Genomic DNA, 15,520 nt, shown 5'->3' with positions numbered 1-15,520 from the left:
TTAAGTGATTTCCGTGCCTGTCTTGACTGTTTTCTCAGACCATGAGGACAAGTAGAAGTCCAAACATTGAGATCGGACTGATGGCAGAGACTGTATGCGTGCTCCTCCTTCCCCTCCCGGCTCTTCTCACCTTGCGCTGCAGCTTTCCCCTCCTTCGGCTCGCCCTCACTGGACTTCTGAGACAAGAATCCCCTAGTCTCGCTAGTAGCCCAGGCACTTCTCGTCTTTCAGTGAACCTCTCCAACTTCCCCAGCTGACTCCGCCGGACTGGCAAGTTCACGCAATGGGCGGGCCCGCCGCCGCTCCAAGCGTGTCCGTTGATTATCCGTTACGTTGCTTGCAGGATTCGCAATGCTAGGGGGTTGGCGAAGTGCAGTGAGGACAGCGACGATGCTGGGGGAGAAGGGGATGAAGATGAGCGACGCTGTTCCCGTCAGCTTCTCTTCTCTTCTCTTCTCTCCTCTTCTCTCTCGCTCTGTTCTTCCCTCCTCCCTCCTCCCCCGAGGCTTGCAGACTCGTTGCCCATTTAAAACTCCTTCGCTTGTCCCGGGACGCACGTGCACGTCGCTGCTGCAGGAAAGAAACATGCATGCTCGCATTCACGGGACATACAGCCTGCAGAAAGTCAGAGGAGCGTCTGCTTGGGCTGTATCGATCGCTTCCTGCCATGCAAGGGCCATGAGCTCGAAACCCTCCGGTGAGGCTGCGGGCAAGAACCACCTGGAAGATCGCTTGTCGAGGTACCCTGAGCTCTCAGTCGGGGGGATTCTACGAGCTGGCGACTATCTGGGTACGGCGACATTCGCCATGACGGGAACGTTGACAGCGGCGTCATCAGGGATGGACTTGTTGGGTTGTGTCGTAATAGGTACCATCACGGCAGTCGGAGGAGGAACGATAAGGGACATGCTGTTGGGGCACGAGAACGGGAAATCAAAGAGAGCGTTTTGGATGGACGAGCAGGAGTACCTTTGGATCTCCATCTTGTCGTCGGTCATGACTTTCTTCTGGTGGAATCATGCTGCCCAGCAACTCAAGCTCAGCCAGGAAGACACGTGGATCTTCTGGCTTGACTCTTGCGGCATCGGCGTCTTCTGCTGTATCGGCGCCATGAACGGAGTGCGGGCAGGTCTCTCTCCCTTCCTCTCCGCCCTCTGCGGGATGATCACGTCGACCTTTGGGGGGCTGACAAGAGACGTCCTGACGCATCGACCAGTCAGGATCCTTCACTCGCATGCAGAGCTCTATGCCACCACAGCCTTCTGCGGAGGAGGCGCCTACGTGGCGGCTCGTATGATGGGGATGCCCATGTATGTGCGAGCAGCGAGCGGGTTCGTGGTTGGGTTCGGATTGAGGACGGTTGCTTGGCTGTACGACATCAAGCTGCCTGTCAAGGAAAGTATCTACCACCACTAGAAGGTGCACCCATACTCCATAATTTACATACAGCAACGAGAATTATACAGTGAAGTGCGACGATCATAAGGAGGCGTCAAAGATGTTGTCGTTGAGGAGGTCCAACAAGCTTTCTTCCGACATGAGGCTCGTCTGTGAGTCTCTCTTCTGATCCACCAACGTCGAGGTGATCCATGCGTCCTCGTAGTTGCCCTTGTAGTCCGAGTCACCTGGACTGATCGCAGCGTCTGCGAATTCAATGAGAATGTTCTCGTACTCCCGGAGAAGATAGTTGGCATGAGTGATCAGCGGGAAGCTGCTTCCTCCTTTCACCATTCGAAGCACGCTTCTTGTGTCCTTGCACACCTTATGTAGAGCGTCATCAACCTTCCTGGTATGTTCTAACTCGAGTAGCTCTAGCTCAAACCAATCAAGAGCTGCCAGGAGCGCAAGAAACACGAGGCCTTTGGAGGCACAGATTGTCTGGCATCTTTGATAGTCGAGGCGAATTCCTTTGATGTAGTTCACCCATATCTCGTTGTCTGCAATGTTTTCTTGTGCCAGCGACAGCATCGCCATATTCCGCACTCTCAAGTACTCAGAGAATAAGTAGGTTCCCGATCGCTCCACGGTTTGCATGCTTGAGTCGACCATGTGCTTCACGTTCTTCCATTCGCTCTTGAGAGCTGCCACGTATACCCCCAGGATCGATTCATACCTCTCCCCCGTCATGAAGTCTGAACGAATTGGTATGCGCTTGACAGGCTGCTGAGGTCCGTGATCCGAGTTCGAAGGTGCAGTCTGGTATCCACCAGCTTCACCGCTTTCCATTGGGCTTCGTTGATGCAGCAGCTCGTCCCCAGTTGATTCGCTTCTACTCAGCGATGAGATTGCCCAGGCCAGTGCTCGTTCTGCTATGTCTTTGCACTGACCTAAATCATACCTCTGCGCAAGTATTAGAGCCCTGTTAGACAAGTCCCGACAACGATGGTAATCTCCATTCAACGTGAAATAGTCCGATATCAAATTACAGAACATCTGACAAATAGTAGGCGGGTGATCGATAGTTTCTATCAGTTGCATGATTTCCTTGAACTTTTCCTCTGCCTGATCGATTTCTCCAGATATCAGCAATGCAGTTGGCCACTTGGACAAGTTGACAATGGTCAAAAGTACACCATTTATCATCGGGATTTCGGTTTCCTGTGTAACATGTTCCTGGTAGTGCCCGTACAGATCATTCATGTACCTTAATACACCAGCAAAATCCCCAAGACTGTGCAACGCTTGAATCATAAAACATAATCCAACCTCTTTGTGAAAATTTGAAATCTTGAGGCCATTCCGAAACATGCATACAGCAATCTTTTTCCCAGATTCAAACAGCTGTCTGGCAAACAGGTTGGCGCATACACCTGCCAGGATGACGACCGCCTGATCATCGAGCGTCGCGCTCTTGATGACATGCCGCAAACCATGATATGCTGCAATCGATTCACTACTCCCGTGACCATAGACAAGTAGCGTGAGAGGAGCCATTTCCAGAAGCAGACCGACCTTGTAATCGATGATTGACTGCATGCTTGCCAGACTATTTGTCATTCGACACGCTCGTTGAAGCATTTCTAATGCTGCACCAAAGGCAAGGTTTTCCACAGCGAATTTAGCGGCCTTGAGGGTATAGTGCATAGCCTTCAAGACAGTTTCTGGTTCCACCATGTTATGGTCACAAGCATGTGTCCAAAAATAGGCTAAAATCAGAAAGGAAGATTTGACATCTTTCCGCAAGGCATGCTCATAATATTCTGCAATTATCCGATGCCATACGTGCAAGTACGTTCGGAGAAGTTGTTTCAGGATGTTGTCAACCAGACCAGGCACAATAATTTTCATGATGTTGGAAGCAACATACCTGGATGTCACTAACTCTACATCTTTCATCTCCGTATCATTTTCTTCCAAAATCTGTGCCTTGCATTCCTCAATACCAACTGAATCTTCTTCGATCTCCGACACCTTCCTCTTAGAAATGATGTTGTTTGATGGCACGATGTTTTTGTCGATTCGAATAAAGTCCTCCATGCTGACTCCAGAAACAGCAAATAGCTGAACGTGGATTGAGCACTGCAAACCTTGCTTCCTTTTTGTCCAAGCTGAGCAGGTATTGCACTTGCACCGTTCATTTGAAAACAGCGTTTCGAAATCCTTCTCCTCTGCAAAACTTAGTACACCCATCTCAATCAATTCTTTAATGCCTTTGTCAAAATGTTGCCCGAAGGTGGGAAAGGTTGCACAATATACGTTTCTGGCCAGGGACAAATTGAAAAAGGAGTCATGAGACAGGAAACACAAGACCTTGATCAAAACTTGCAGGTAGAGTAACATATTGAGCTCACCACGCTGTATGGCCTCAAGCTTTGTCAATCCACATTCAAGACCATTCAAATTATCACAATACAGGATTGTGCCATTTTCCCCCTTCTGTATGTGCCCTTCACGGATCAGGTTGTTACACACGTTCTTCACAAACAAGCATGAGCATTCTCCGGCAGATACAAGTTCCAACAAGTAAGACTGTAGTGCAATTGGAATAGAATCTACTTCAAGGTAATTCTTCACAAAGTGTTGAACTCTGTCCAAAATTTCATCTTTGGGTAACTGAGATGATACTCTGTACACTTCAATGGGTTCATCTCTGCCTTTCACCTTTAACGGCTCCATGGTTTGAAAGTCTACAAACAAGCATGACGAATCTTTTGTTTCCAAATCAACAAAGATTTCATGTTCGACAGCTTTGCACATCAGGCGCGCTGCCATGTTAACCATGCTCCCCATGGCGCACATTTCCCTGCGAGATGAGCTCCCGACGAATCCTGAATACGCTTTGCCTGAAGTTATGCCAATGCTTGTTGCAATCTTCATTTCCATTAATTTCTTCCTTATCTCGATCGCAGTCAAAACAGCACGCAAAGGGTCATTCGTATGCGGATTGAAAGGTGGCATTCCCATTACACAGATAGCCAGCACACCTTTGTCGTCTTGCAAAAATTGACGTAGAGTGCCCTTCCTCTCGTAAGTAGCTTTTTGGATAGCAAGTAACGAAGAATGAATTCGCTGTATGGTATGCAAGCAGGGGTTATCTAGGTCTTCCAGATGCAGTCGAACAAAAAGCACAGTCATCCGGCGCACATCTCCTGCCAAATGAGCAATGTCTTGAAGATCCCGGGCACCTTCATGACAGTACCTTTTCAAATCAGGGACATGACTGCAAGAGTTGGAAACTTTTTCAGCAGGCAAATCAATTCTTTCAAAATCGATATCCTCACTTTCACCCTCAATTGAGTCGTCTGGGCTATTTTTGAATTTGAGCTCAAAATTTCCCGTCAATGTCTTGTCGCCGTCGAATTGTTCACAAACAAAATTCCAAGCAGAAGCATGTACAATTATGGATCCAATATCTGCTTCACCCAAAGCTAATGCTGCCTCGTTCAGAGCCTTCCCGATGACCAAAAATTCTTTTCTCTCACCACTGTGAGGATCCAGCTCTGCCCCACCAACATGGGCAAACCAAACCTGACCAAAGCTGATGGCTTGATGCAGTCTCAAAGTTACGCATGATGGAAACTTCATCTCCTTTCCCGAGAGCCTGAAATTCATCACTTCCAGAATCGAAGATTTCAATTCGGGCTTTCGTTGCATGAAAGGAAATAGTGCTTCACGACTTACGACAAGCATTGCACAATTAGTTGCCGCCACGATCGAAGCCATCCTCCGCTCTCCAGATAAGAGAGAGACTTCTCCGATCATCTCACCCTCCTCTCGCGATGCTATCTCCTTGCCGAACCCCATGCTTCCAGAAGATGAATCTGAAGGGGTAGAATCTTCTCTCTTGTAGACAGAAACTATTCCAGAATGAACTATCATCATCGAGTCACCCTCATCCCCTTGCTGCATGATTAATTCCCCCTCTGCATAATTGATCAATTCGCATTTCTCAGCAAGTCTGATGATTTCTTCGTTGTCAAGAGCCTAGGTACACAAATCACTCAAAGGAACTTTTGAGATATGCAATACCTTAAACCAAGGGACTGCTCTCAAACGTCGACGAATTTCCAGTTTTTGTAGTTGTGCAGCAGATGACAACCATTCGTCACCATCATCTTCAAAATTTTCCATCTTCGTTTCGGCAAAATTGTGATTCCCAGATAGCTCTTCAGATAAGTTGGCAGCTGGCGCAAAGTGACGAGCAAGTTGATCGGCAAACTCCAAGGTTTTTGAATCTGGCATGTGAACCTAGAAAATGGCGGACAATCAGCGCGGATTGGATACATAACAAGGAAAATCACCAACCTTAAAAACACCATGGCGTTCTAGCGAAATGGCACAATTGATGGCTTTTTCAATTGTCTTTCGAAATCGAAATTAAATGTGATCAAGTTTGCTTTCACAAGTACCTGTGCTTGCGTACTTTCGGTGCACTCCCAAATCACAATCAAGGCATCTCCAGCAAACTTGATAATATCTCCTGAATATGACTGCACTCGATCGATGATCGAACTAAACATATGGTTGATTGTTGACGTAAGTTGATCAATTCCTTCTTGTCCAAAGCTTTGAAATCGATCAGAGAGTCGGGTAAAACCCTGGAAAACCAAAGATCGTGTCATTTCTGCTCGACAAGTTTGAGCCAATACCAACCGAAATGTCAACGAGCAAAACAACAGCATCTCTCAACTCTGCATCCAATCCCTGGAATATCAAATGAGCTCGGAAGCAAAGTCAAGACAAGTCTTCACCATTGCTGAATCCGTGGACCCAGTTTTTGCTTGATTGACAGGACCATCCTGGATGGAGGAACCAATTAGTCATTCTCATCATAAACAAAGATAAGAATCTTAAACCGTTTTTGTCGATCTCAAGACCTTTGCGATGGCTGCTTTTGGCAAGAAGCTCTTGTAATATCTGAATTGAACCATGTTGTATTCGATGCAATTTGATTCCGTTCGCGGTATGTTGTATGCCATATCATTACCGCCACATGCTTCTTGCCCATGCAGCGGATCATCCGAAGCTGATCTTCGAAGAGCCATAGGCAAGTTCCCGTTGTGAGTGGCCTTCTGTTTCATGCCATCTTGTGAGCACGCGGATTCTCACTCATACATCTACGATGCATTTCTTGAATGGCAGAATAATCCTCTGAAACAAACTCGAACTGCAGGAAAAGATTCAAAGCAGGTTACCAACATCGCAGTTCGCATTGCAACATCGCAGTTCGCATTGCCATTTAAAAAATACTACTCATGAAAAATGTCATCACTCGTCATGTGGAAATAAATCTACAAGAGGGGAATGAAGCTCTAAAGCAGAATGACGGAGTAGATGTGAAGCAACCGCGTGAAGACATAGGTGGTCAACCCAGGTAGCCGGGAGTGTGAGAGGATCAGGCACAAGCATAATTCACCCTAGGAAGGAATGGACACATGCACCCCTGCAAGCACAAGCAAGCAAGACCCGGTCTCCGTTTACGAGAGGAAGCGAGAGATTGTCTTGACATCGAAGTTGCCATAGAGACGAATCAAGGAGGAGGAGGATAAGGATGAAGTTGCAATCAGCGGCTGCATCTTTCTCACCTTAGCCATGCTTCATTGCTGGTACCATCTCGCTTCCCTTCTACTACCCCCACCCCACTTTGCTCACACCACCCCGGGGATTCTGATGCCCTAGATCACCCCCTACCCCCTCCATAACCTCGTATCACCCCCCATTGCTAGTACACATTGACCCCTGCACCCTCCATAACACCCAAACAAAAGAGGGGACCCCAGACTGACCCAATATGAGCACCCACCCCACCTTCCCACCACACCACCCTACTGAAGCGAAAAATCACCCCACTCATCAACACACCCTACCCCGGTATCAACCACTTTTCATTTTAATTCCTAATCCAACGAATCAAAATTTGAACCAGTAAGTTCATATTTGAAAACTCGCTCATCACATTCCATTCTTTGAGAATCTCGAGATTCCCCTGCATATCCACACCCGGCTCACGTCAAACCTGCGAAGGAGTACCCCACCCCCATTTATTCCCTTCAACTACCCACCTTTACCTGATACAACCCCTCACACCTCCCACCCCACCCTGCCTGTAGCACCGCGATTTTCGGACTACCCCACCATCTTTCAAATCTCGCAAGTCACAATTTCCCACCCCCGCAGCCTCCTGCCGTGTGTCTCACCATCGACTCCACCCCTCCATTCAATGGGATAATCACCGGTACTTGAAAACATCGCAGCCCCTAGTTCAAGCACCCCTCCTAATACCTACCATTCAATACCCCAGGTATTTGCATTCAATACACCCCTGGTGGTAACTCATTCTGGGGTGAAGCAGCTTGTTCAAGTGCGATATGCGCAAGGGAGCAGGACAGGCAGAAAAGGCAAGAAGAGAAGAAGAGAAGAGAAGTCAAGAGAAGAGAAGAGAAGAGCAGAGCAGAGAAGAGCAGAGAAGAGAAGAGAAGAGAAGAGAAGAGAAGAGCAGAGCAGAGCAGAGAACAGAACAGAACAGAACAGAACAGAACAGAACAGAACAGAACAGAACAGAACAGAACAGAGGAGGCGTCAAGGGAAGAGAAGAGACGTCAAGAGAAGAGAAGAGACGAGAAGAGAAGTCAAGAGAAGAGAAGAGAAGAGAGGAGAAGAGAGGAGAGGAGAGAAGAGAGGAGAGGAGAGGAGAAGAGAGGAGAGGAGAGGAGAGGAGAAGAGACGCCAAGAGAAGAGAAGAGACGTCAAGAGAAGAGAAGAGACGTCAAGAGAAGAGAAGAGAAGAGAGGAGAGGAGAGGAGAAGAGAAGAGAAGAGAAGAGAAGAGACGTCAAGAGAAGAGAAGAGACGTCAAGAGAAGAGAAGAGAAGAGAGGAGAAGAGAGGAGAGGAGAGGAGAGGAGAAGAGAAGAGACGTCAAGAGAAGAGAGGAGAGGAGAGGAGAGGAGAGGAGAGGAGAAGAGAGGAGAGGAGAAGAGAAGAGACGTCACGAGAAGAGAAGAGAAGAGAAGAGAAGGGACGTCAAGAGAGGAGAAGAGACGAGACGTCAAGAGAAGAGAAGAGACGTCAAGAGAAGAGAGTCTGAGATGGCAGGAGGCATGTTGTGAATCAGAGGAGAGGGAAATGACAGGGAACGGCCCGAGAGCGATTGAGAGAGGACAGAGGACTCCATGAGGAACTTGTGATGGTGTGCGCTATCAGCGACTCGTTGGTCAGAGATGAGATGACATTCAAACGATAAGAGTAGAAAGAGCAATGTTGATCCAGAAGAATCATTGTTAGAAAGACATTTTAAGTGTTTCCGCTTGTTTTCCTTTCTTGATTTATGAAGCTTGAAAGAGTGCTGTCTTGTCTGGACGCATCCTTGTGTCTTCGACTTGTTCTTCCCATGACGAGCGTCCCTCTGATCAATTTATTGCCCGAATGTTGTCCGTGCGGTTCTGATCTGTTTGAATGCATTAACGACGGCTTCACCCACATCACTCTGGGTCGCTTCCTCTGATGTACCCGGTGTTAGCGTCAGGTTCTTCGCGGAAGGATGGTCGCTGAAAAAAAACGTTTGAACTTCGCGACGGTATGTTCATCGAACATGAACAGGTGACGAAGCAGAGATGTTCCTTCCCACTCTGTGAGAATCACTGCCCTTCTAGGAGTATGGAGGCGCACAAACAGTTGCTTCATTCAGGTTTTAATGTCACATCCTTCGGAACAGGAACAAATGTGCGTCTCCCTGGGCCTTCCCAGGTAACGAACACAGGAGTTTGGTTGATAAGAGGCTAACGCAATGTCATGAAAAGGACAAGCCTAATGTATACGAGTTTGGAACGCCCTATGCTGAAATATTGGTTGATTTGCAAAGAAAGGATGAAAACCTGTATAGAAACAACGGTCTGATCGCAATGCTTCAAAGAAACGTCAATGTAAAACGAGCGCCCGAGCGGTGGCAGGTATTTCAGTGACACTGAAGCTGGACCACGTTTTTAAGTAGAGCCCAGGACATGGATCAAAACCGAAAGCTTGACGTCGTTCTGACCTACGAAGAGCGAGTATTCGACGCAGTTCTGCAAGGTGCTCTTTAGCAACGATTACTGTTGCCCTCGAATTAACCTTTTTTCTATCAATCTTATTTCATGGCAGACTTGCAAGGACGAGAAAGTGAGAATATGAGGGCAATGCATGTTATCAACCTCGAGACTATTGACAAACATGAAGAAGCTGTGATTGCTGCGCAAGACACTTGCCAGCTCTGTAGAATGGTACACAATCCTTGCCACGCGCATGAGTTTGATTGTTTTGCTTTGCGCAGTTGGAATCTGCGGCGGACTTGGAAAGTGAGATTATGGAAGTCCTATCAAAATTTGAAAAGAATTCTAAGCGATCTTTTATGTACTCACTTGTGTATTTATGATTTTGGGTGAATGATTGTTGGTTATGGATCATGTCAGCTGTGTTGGAATGTTGGTTCATTCTCGCCGCTGTGGATTGAAGCTTCGAGAACAGCCTGGGACGTAGAGAAGATGATAGCCAGTTGATTCTCTACTTGATCCATGTTTGCCCACGAGGACGTGCGTGACGAGCCGCGCTTCGTCTCGTCATGCCCTGTCGTCACTGACCATGCCGCTGCCGATTCATCTGGCAACTTGTCAGTGATGAGATTGCGGGACACGAGCAAACAGTCACAGACCCTCAAGTGGTATCAGCCTGATGCTGGAGCTCCGCTGCATAACCCTGCCACTCGCACCCCCTTGTTGTAACATGGAAGATCTGAGGGGAGATCTTCCGACGTCCACAGACAATTCCTGCTTAGTTTCTTTCATGTGTGAGCGATCTGCTTCTTCTTTCATTGGTGAGATCAGCTCCTCGAAGATAGAAATCTTGCTTGCAGAAATCTTGTAAGACACAGCAGAGGCATCCGGACACTGATTGGACAGCATCTCATCAAGATCAGACAGTTTTCTATCTTTGGTTACTTCATGACTTCGCTCGTTGGAATGTGAAACTCGGTTGTAAGAATCATTTTCGCATCTTGATAAGTGGTCCTGTCTATTCAAGTTTCCATGTGATACGGTATCGGCTGGCGTCGAAATGGACGAAGAAACAAATCTTTCATCATGCGTTTGTGTCTGATCCCACAGATCCTGAAGGCAAGACATTTGTACCGCAATTTCGCTTTCATGCAACTCACTTGCTGCTTGTAATTGTGCAATCTTCTCTAATAGCATCTCTTCACGATACGCTCCTGCGCGGCAGGACATGCACATGCCGCGCGGAACTGAATTCTGAGCATTGTTTGAAGATGGATCAATTTCCGTGCTTACATCTCGGATGACTTGAGCAGTGGCAGCAACGATGTCCAGCAAGGCGCTTATGATCGCAAGGAATGATCTCTTCAGGCTCTCGTTGTGTCTCCTCGAAATGAGCAGCGATGCGGCCAAGGTGCTGACCTCGTCATGAAGCCTCGCAACGTGCCTGCCATGTCGTTCAGCTGCGTGCTTCAGTATGCGTGATATGGAGTGCGACGCTTCCTTGCCCGCCAGTGCCTCCACCTGATCAAAACAATCACCAACTCCAAACTGGATCAGACCCAACCATTTCCATGAAATCTTCTGCATCCTCATCTGAATGGTGGTGATTATCTCCCAATTGTTCACCATGATTCATTAATCTCTCCTTGCTGTCATTCTTGTAGATCAATTTCATCCCCCAATAGTCGCCGCGGCTACCACACATTACCTATTGTACATTCCCTACCTCTTTCACCTCCATCACCATCACCTCTACTCCGTCCTGCGTCTCTCATTCACTGATTCCAGTAACTGTCAGCAGCTCACCAGCTCCCGCGGGTCTATCGCCATCTTCGCTCTCGTCATTTTCAAGTTTCGTTCAAACAAACCAAAACAGGTTCGTCTTGACAAGGTCTGTCATCATTCATCATCTCACCGAGTCATCACGTCACTCATCACTGTCGGTGCCGGTGGCCGGGCCGCACTGAGGCGGTCGGAGCCCCCCGGGCCCGAGTCCGGGGGACTCCGGGCGGCGGCCTGTTCAGCCTCGGAGCCTCGGCGGAGGCTTGAAGATAAGGCCGCGGCTGAGCCCGTCTCAGTGGTGGGCCTGGCCGGGCCCCAGCAGCCCGGCCTGCCGCCGCCGCGTGTGCCCGCCCCCCCCCCCCCAGCGGCCACTGTGACCGTTCACGTATCACTTAAGTTTGGGGGACAGCAGTCGGCAGGATTGGGTTTGGTTCTCGCTGTCTTTCTTTTCTCGCCGTTTGGCCTGTGCGACAGTGTCAGGCCCAGCGGCCTGAGTCCTCAGTCGACTCTCATTATTGTCCTCGTACTGATTTTTAACTTAACTTTGAGTAAAGCAAGGTTCACCGTGGCACGGTTCAGTTCAGGCCGGGCCCGGCGGCGGCGGCGGCGGCGGCGGCGGGCGGGCCCGATGTTTTTCAAGTCAGGTCACGGTCCGGTCCGCCACTGGTGACTGGCCGGGCCGATCGGACTGATGCCAGTAACGGTCAGGTTAGCGGCACTGTAACCGAAGAGGTGAGTCAGCAGCTGGCAGCGTGATGGCGGCACCGACAGGGCTGAAGCGAGCGATGGCGCTGGCGCTGGCGATGCTTCTGAGCGAGGTACACATGTCGTCTGGGTTCTACCTGCCTGGTGTTGCTCCTCGTGCCTTTAAGAACGGAGAGCCGGTGAACATCAAGGTTCAGACTCTTGTTTCAACAGAAACCCCCCTCCAGTTCGACTATTACCAACTCCCTTTCTGTGCGCCGAAGAGGGTCAGAGACATTCCTGAAAACCTGGGAGAAGCATTGACGGGAGAAAGAGCTCATACGAGTGCGTTTCAGGCAAAGATGAAGGTCACTGAGTACTGCAAAACCTTGTGCAGAAAGAGGTACACACCCCAGGAAATGGAGGAGTTTCAGGATTTTGCAATCTTGGACTACAGAGTGAACATGCGTTTGGATTCCCTCCCACTGGCCGAAATGCAGACATTTGCCTATGAGGACAAACCAGATGATCCCGTTGAAACTTACAACCTCGGCTATCCCTTAGGTGGAAAGCTTGAGACCAGTGAAGCAGAGAAGGATAACCCCACGTCCAACGCGGATCAGTTTGTGCTCAACAATCACCTCAGATTCAAGATCCTGTATCACCCAGTCGACTCGTCTGATGAGGCTCATTCAAGCCACTCCGAAGACAACGGCAACTTCATCATCGGGTTTCAAGTTGTTCCTTTCTCGATCCAGCATCACTACACGGGCAAGTGGGACGAGACTGAGGTGCCCTACGTCAAGCTCGCCACCTGTGTCCAGCCTCCTAACGGTCAATTCCAACCGCACGTCCCGCAAGTGATCAATGCGGAGGAAGGCGGCGAGGTCATCTGGACGTATGACGTCATCTGGGAACGTACCAACATCAAATGGGCGTCACGCTGGGACGTCTACTTGCAGATGACGGACGACAAGATCCATTGGTTCTCCATCGTCAACTCCCTCGTCATCCTCATGTTCTTGACTGGCATCGTGGGTCTCATCATGACCCGCATTCTCCGAAAGGATTTTGCCCGATACAATGAAAGTGCTCTGAGCGCCGAGGACAAGTATGAGGCGAACCGTGAGATGAGGGAAGAAACGGGCTGGAAGCTTGTTTACAATGATGTGTTTCGTCCTCCTTCACATGCAACGTTGCTTTCAGTGTGTGCAGGAACGGGTGTGCAGCTTTTGATCATGTCTATCCTGACGCTGCTCTTCGCTGCCTTGGGTTTCCTTTCTCCGGCAAATCGTGGTTCCCTCCTTTCTGCAGTCTTGTTCTTCTACGTCTTGATGGGAGTTCCGGCTGGCTATGTCTCTGCAAGGTTTTGCAAATTCGTGAAGGAGCCAAATCACTTCAAAGCAACCTTGATGACAGCTTTGCTTTTCCCAGGAGTTTGCTTCTTGGTTTTCTTCCTTGTAAATTTGGTTGCCTGGTTCAAGCAATCATCGACAGCGGTTCCGTTCGGAACCTTGATCGTGCTTATGTTGTTGTGGTTTGGCATTTCGCTTCCTCTCATCTTCTTCGGGGCCTACCTCGGATTCAGGAAAGATGCTTTCTCCGTGCCTTGCTCAGTTAGCGCCATTCCGAGACAGATTCCGCCTCAGATGTGGTACATGTCGCCGTGGGTTTCAGCGATGGCTGGGGGTCTCTTGCCGTTTGGAGCTGTCTTCGTCGAGATGTTCTTCATCTTGTCCTCCATCTGGCAGCACAGGTTCTACTACGTTTTCGGTTTCCTGGCTGTAGTCTTCTTGATCCTCATCGTCACCTGTGTTGAGATCGCGATTGTCTTGTGCTATCTCCAGCTCTGTGCGGAGGACTATCGGTATGACGAGGCTCCTGCAGGTCATCTGGAGTGATTGTTTTGTGTGCTGCAGGTGGTGGTGGCGCTCGTTCTGCACAGCAGGAACGACTGCGGTGTACTTGTTTCTCTACGGAAGCTTTCATTACTTCTCAAGATCTCATCCGGCGACTGTCTTCGATCTCATGGCTACCTGCATCTTCTTCGGGTAATCCATGGTTTGTTGTTGTGTTTCGTCTGACTCGGCACTTCAGTTACTTGTTCATCTTGTGCTACGCCATGTTTGTACTCTGTGGATTCGTAGGATTCGCCAGCTGTTTTGCGTTTGTTCGCAAGATTTATTCTTCAATCAAGATAGATTAGATATTATGTACAGAGAGTTGAGAGAGTCTTGAGCTGGGGATAGACTAAACTAACAATGCAGTCGACAGAGAAACATTCGTTGATTACTTGTCGTATTTAATGAAAGCCTTTAAACTTCGACACATAAAACATACTTATGACTTTTCCATAATAACATGATATACACTCAACTGTAAAACCTGAAAACAATGTCATTCTTGAAGTGTTACTTGAAAAGTCAACAAGGCATAGAAAGAAAAATTCCTCAAGGAAACAACATTGTGACTTCACGAAAAGATCAGACTCTTCCTATCATTGTATTTCCAAACATCATAGGAATCTTCGTTCAGAACATGGAATCTCATCTCGCTTTCAGCATGTACCTGTTGTTATGAAGGTGAATCTGTTCTTGGATGCACAGCAAGGGCTCCATTCCAGGAATTCGCACTTCAACTTCAACGAGGTAGCGCAGCAATCAGACAAGATTCCTTCATGTCCTCTGTGATCGGTCGGAGCTCGAGCATGGCCGGAGCTCGAGCACACTTACGCTTCAGTCGTCCTCGTCCTCGTCCTCGTCCTCTTCAACTCAGAGCATGTGCGCAGTTCTACTACATTGCACGTGCAACTGAGGGGGGGTACGATTGCAACATAAAAAGGGAGAAGGATAGGTGGGGTCCCTCGGAAACTTTGAGGGGTGGGGGTGGGGGGTGAGGGGGTAGGCCGGTACTTTTGCCCGATGGAAGGAGGAGGAGGAGGAGGAGGAGGAGGAGGAGGAGGAGGAGGAGGAGGAGGAGGATTCAAGATGGAAGCCTTCGTCAAGTGCGGGCTGGGGACCAGGAGCATAGGAGAAGGAAGCTATCGTCATGGATGGGAGAGGATGACGTTGTGCAAGGTTGGGATAATCGGTCTGTGCTCGTTCCTTGGAGGCTGCCACGGGAGACTCGCTCCCTCAAGGTTCTTGTCTCGAGTTGACTGCGTAGGAAGAGGATTGTTGAGCCGGACTACATGCTGTTTCGCGGAGACTCCCTGGTTTGGAGAGATCCGACGGCAAAGTCCGAATTCGTTCTCGACTGCCGCTGCTCTCCCTGGCCTCCGTAAGCATGGTCAAAACGCGTTCGACAGCATAGCTCCTCGATTGTTCCCTTCGAACTCTAACCAGGAGGAGAGCTTGTCCGATGCCTGCAAGGTTTCGTCGAGGGTCAATAGTCTTCTGTGGATGACGCAGTTCGCAGCGGCTGCAGCGGCGGCAGAGGGAAGAGGAGTCACCGTTGTCGCGAGCATGGTACAAGAAACGACAGGTGCTTCCCATCATATGGTCTGGCTTGTCTGAGTACCATGGCACAGCAAGTGATCACTCCGGCTCAGCGACGGATACTCAGAAGCCTCTGGGGCAAGTTTGGAGCA

General features: G+C 49.0%; 6 protein-coding genes across 6 annotated transcripts in view; 4 read left to right on the top strand and 2 right to left on the bottom strand.

Annotated features, from left to right (window-relative positions):
• GUITHDRAFT_100698 (hypothetical protein) overlaps positions 1–196 on the top strand; it is a gene marked incomplete at both ends in the record, with an annotated part of 2,513 nt that extends 2,317 nt beyond the window's left edge. The window contains 2 exons of the mRNA XM_005840652.1: positions 39–92; positions 143–196. Coding sequence (XP_005840709.1) covers positions 39–92; positions 143–196 — 108 coding nt within the window. The remainder of the gene's footprint in view (positions 1–38; positions 93–142) is intronic.
• Positions 197–678: 482 nt separating this feature from the next.
• Positions 679–1,416, top strand: GUITHDRAFT_64270 (hypothetical protein; the record flags this gene model as incomplete). The annotated part of the gene is made up of 1 exon (XM_005840651.1): positions 679–1,416. One exon carries the CDS (start codon positions 679–681, stop codon positions 1,414–1,416), a length of 738 nt encoding a protein of 245 aa, XP_005840708.1.
• Positions 1,417–4,152: 2,736 nt separating this feature from the next.
• GUITHDRAFT_45379 (hypothetical protein) lies at positions 4,153–4,344 on the bottom strand (the record flags this gene model as incomplete). The annotated part of the gene is made up of 1 exon (XM_005840650.1): positions 4,153–4,344. A coding segment is annotated over one exon (192 nt), but the record flags the coding sequence as incomplete, so codon positions are not given.
• Positions 4,345–8,978: 4,634 nt separating this feature from the next.
• GUITHDRAFT_64039 (hypothetical protein) lies at positions 8,979–9,848 on the top strand (the record flags this gene model as incomplete). The annotated part of the gene is made up of 6 exons (XM_005840649.1): positions 8,979–9,037; positions 9,091–9,184; positions 9,238–9,387; positions 9,436–9,508; positions 9,578–9,696; positions 9,747–9,848. 6 exons carry the CDS (start codon positions 8,979–8,981, stop codon positions 9,846–9,848), a joined length of 597 nt encoding a protein of 198 aa, XP_005840706.1.
• Positions 9,849–9,881: 33 nt separating this feature from the next.
• On the bottom strand, positions 9,882–11,310 carry GUITHDRAFT_100695 (hypothetical protein; the record flags this gene model as incomplete). Its single annotated transcript, XM_005840648.1, has 4 exons — positions 9,882–10,072; positions 10,125–10,986; positions 11,192–11,227; positions 11,272–11,310. The coding sequence occupies 4 exons, from the start codon at positions 11,308–11,310 to the stop codon at positions 9,882–9,884; spliced, it is 1,128 nt and encodes a 375-aa protein (XP_005840705.1).
• Positions 11,311–12,026: 716 nt separating this feature from the next.
• On the top strand, positions 12,027–14,256 carry GUITHDRAFT_91891 (hypothetical protein). Its single transcript, XM_005840647.1, has 3 exons — positions 12,027–13,798; positions 13,851–13,982; positions 14,029–14,256. The coding sequence occupies exons 1-3, from the start codon at positions 12,033–12,035 to the stop codon at positions 14,135–14,137; spliced, it is 2,007 nt and encodes a 668-aa protein (XP_005840704.1). The 5' UTR covers positions 12,027–12,032; the 3' UTR covers positions 14,138–14,256.
• Positions 14,257–15,520: the final 1,264 nt, after the last annotated feature.

This window comes from Guillardia theta, assembly GCF_000315625.1.
Source record: "Guillardia theta CCMP2712 unplaced genomic scaffold GUITHscaffold_5, whole genome shotgun sequence".
NCBI classification, from domain to species: domain Eukaryota; class Cryptophyceae; order Pyrenomonadales; family Geminigeraceae; genus Guillardia; species Guillardia theta.
This window is presented reverse-complemented; position numbering and strand designations above follow the sequence as displayed.

What these genes read in the sequence shown, in the direction of transcription:
- GUITHDRAFT_91891 (XM_005840647.1), top strand. Translation starts at nt 12,033, where the DNA reads ATGGCGCTGGCGCTGGCGATGCTTCTGAGCGAGGTACACATGTCGTCT. An exon ending in CTCTGTGCGGAGGACTATCG is followed by an intron (nt 13,799 to 13,850) that starts GTATGACGAGGC and finishes TGTGTGCTGCAG; the next exon opens with GTGGTGGTGGCGCTCGTTCT. An exon ending in GCTACCTGCATCTTCTTCGG is followed by an intron (nt 13,983 to 14,028) that starts GTAATCCATGGT and finishes TCGGCACTTCAG; the next exon opens with TTACTTGTTCATCTTGTGCT.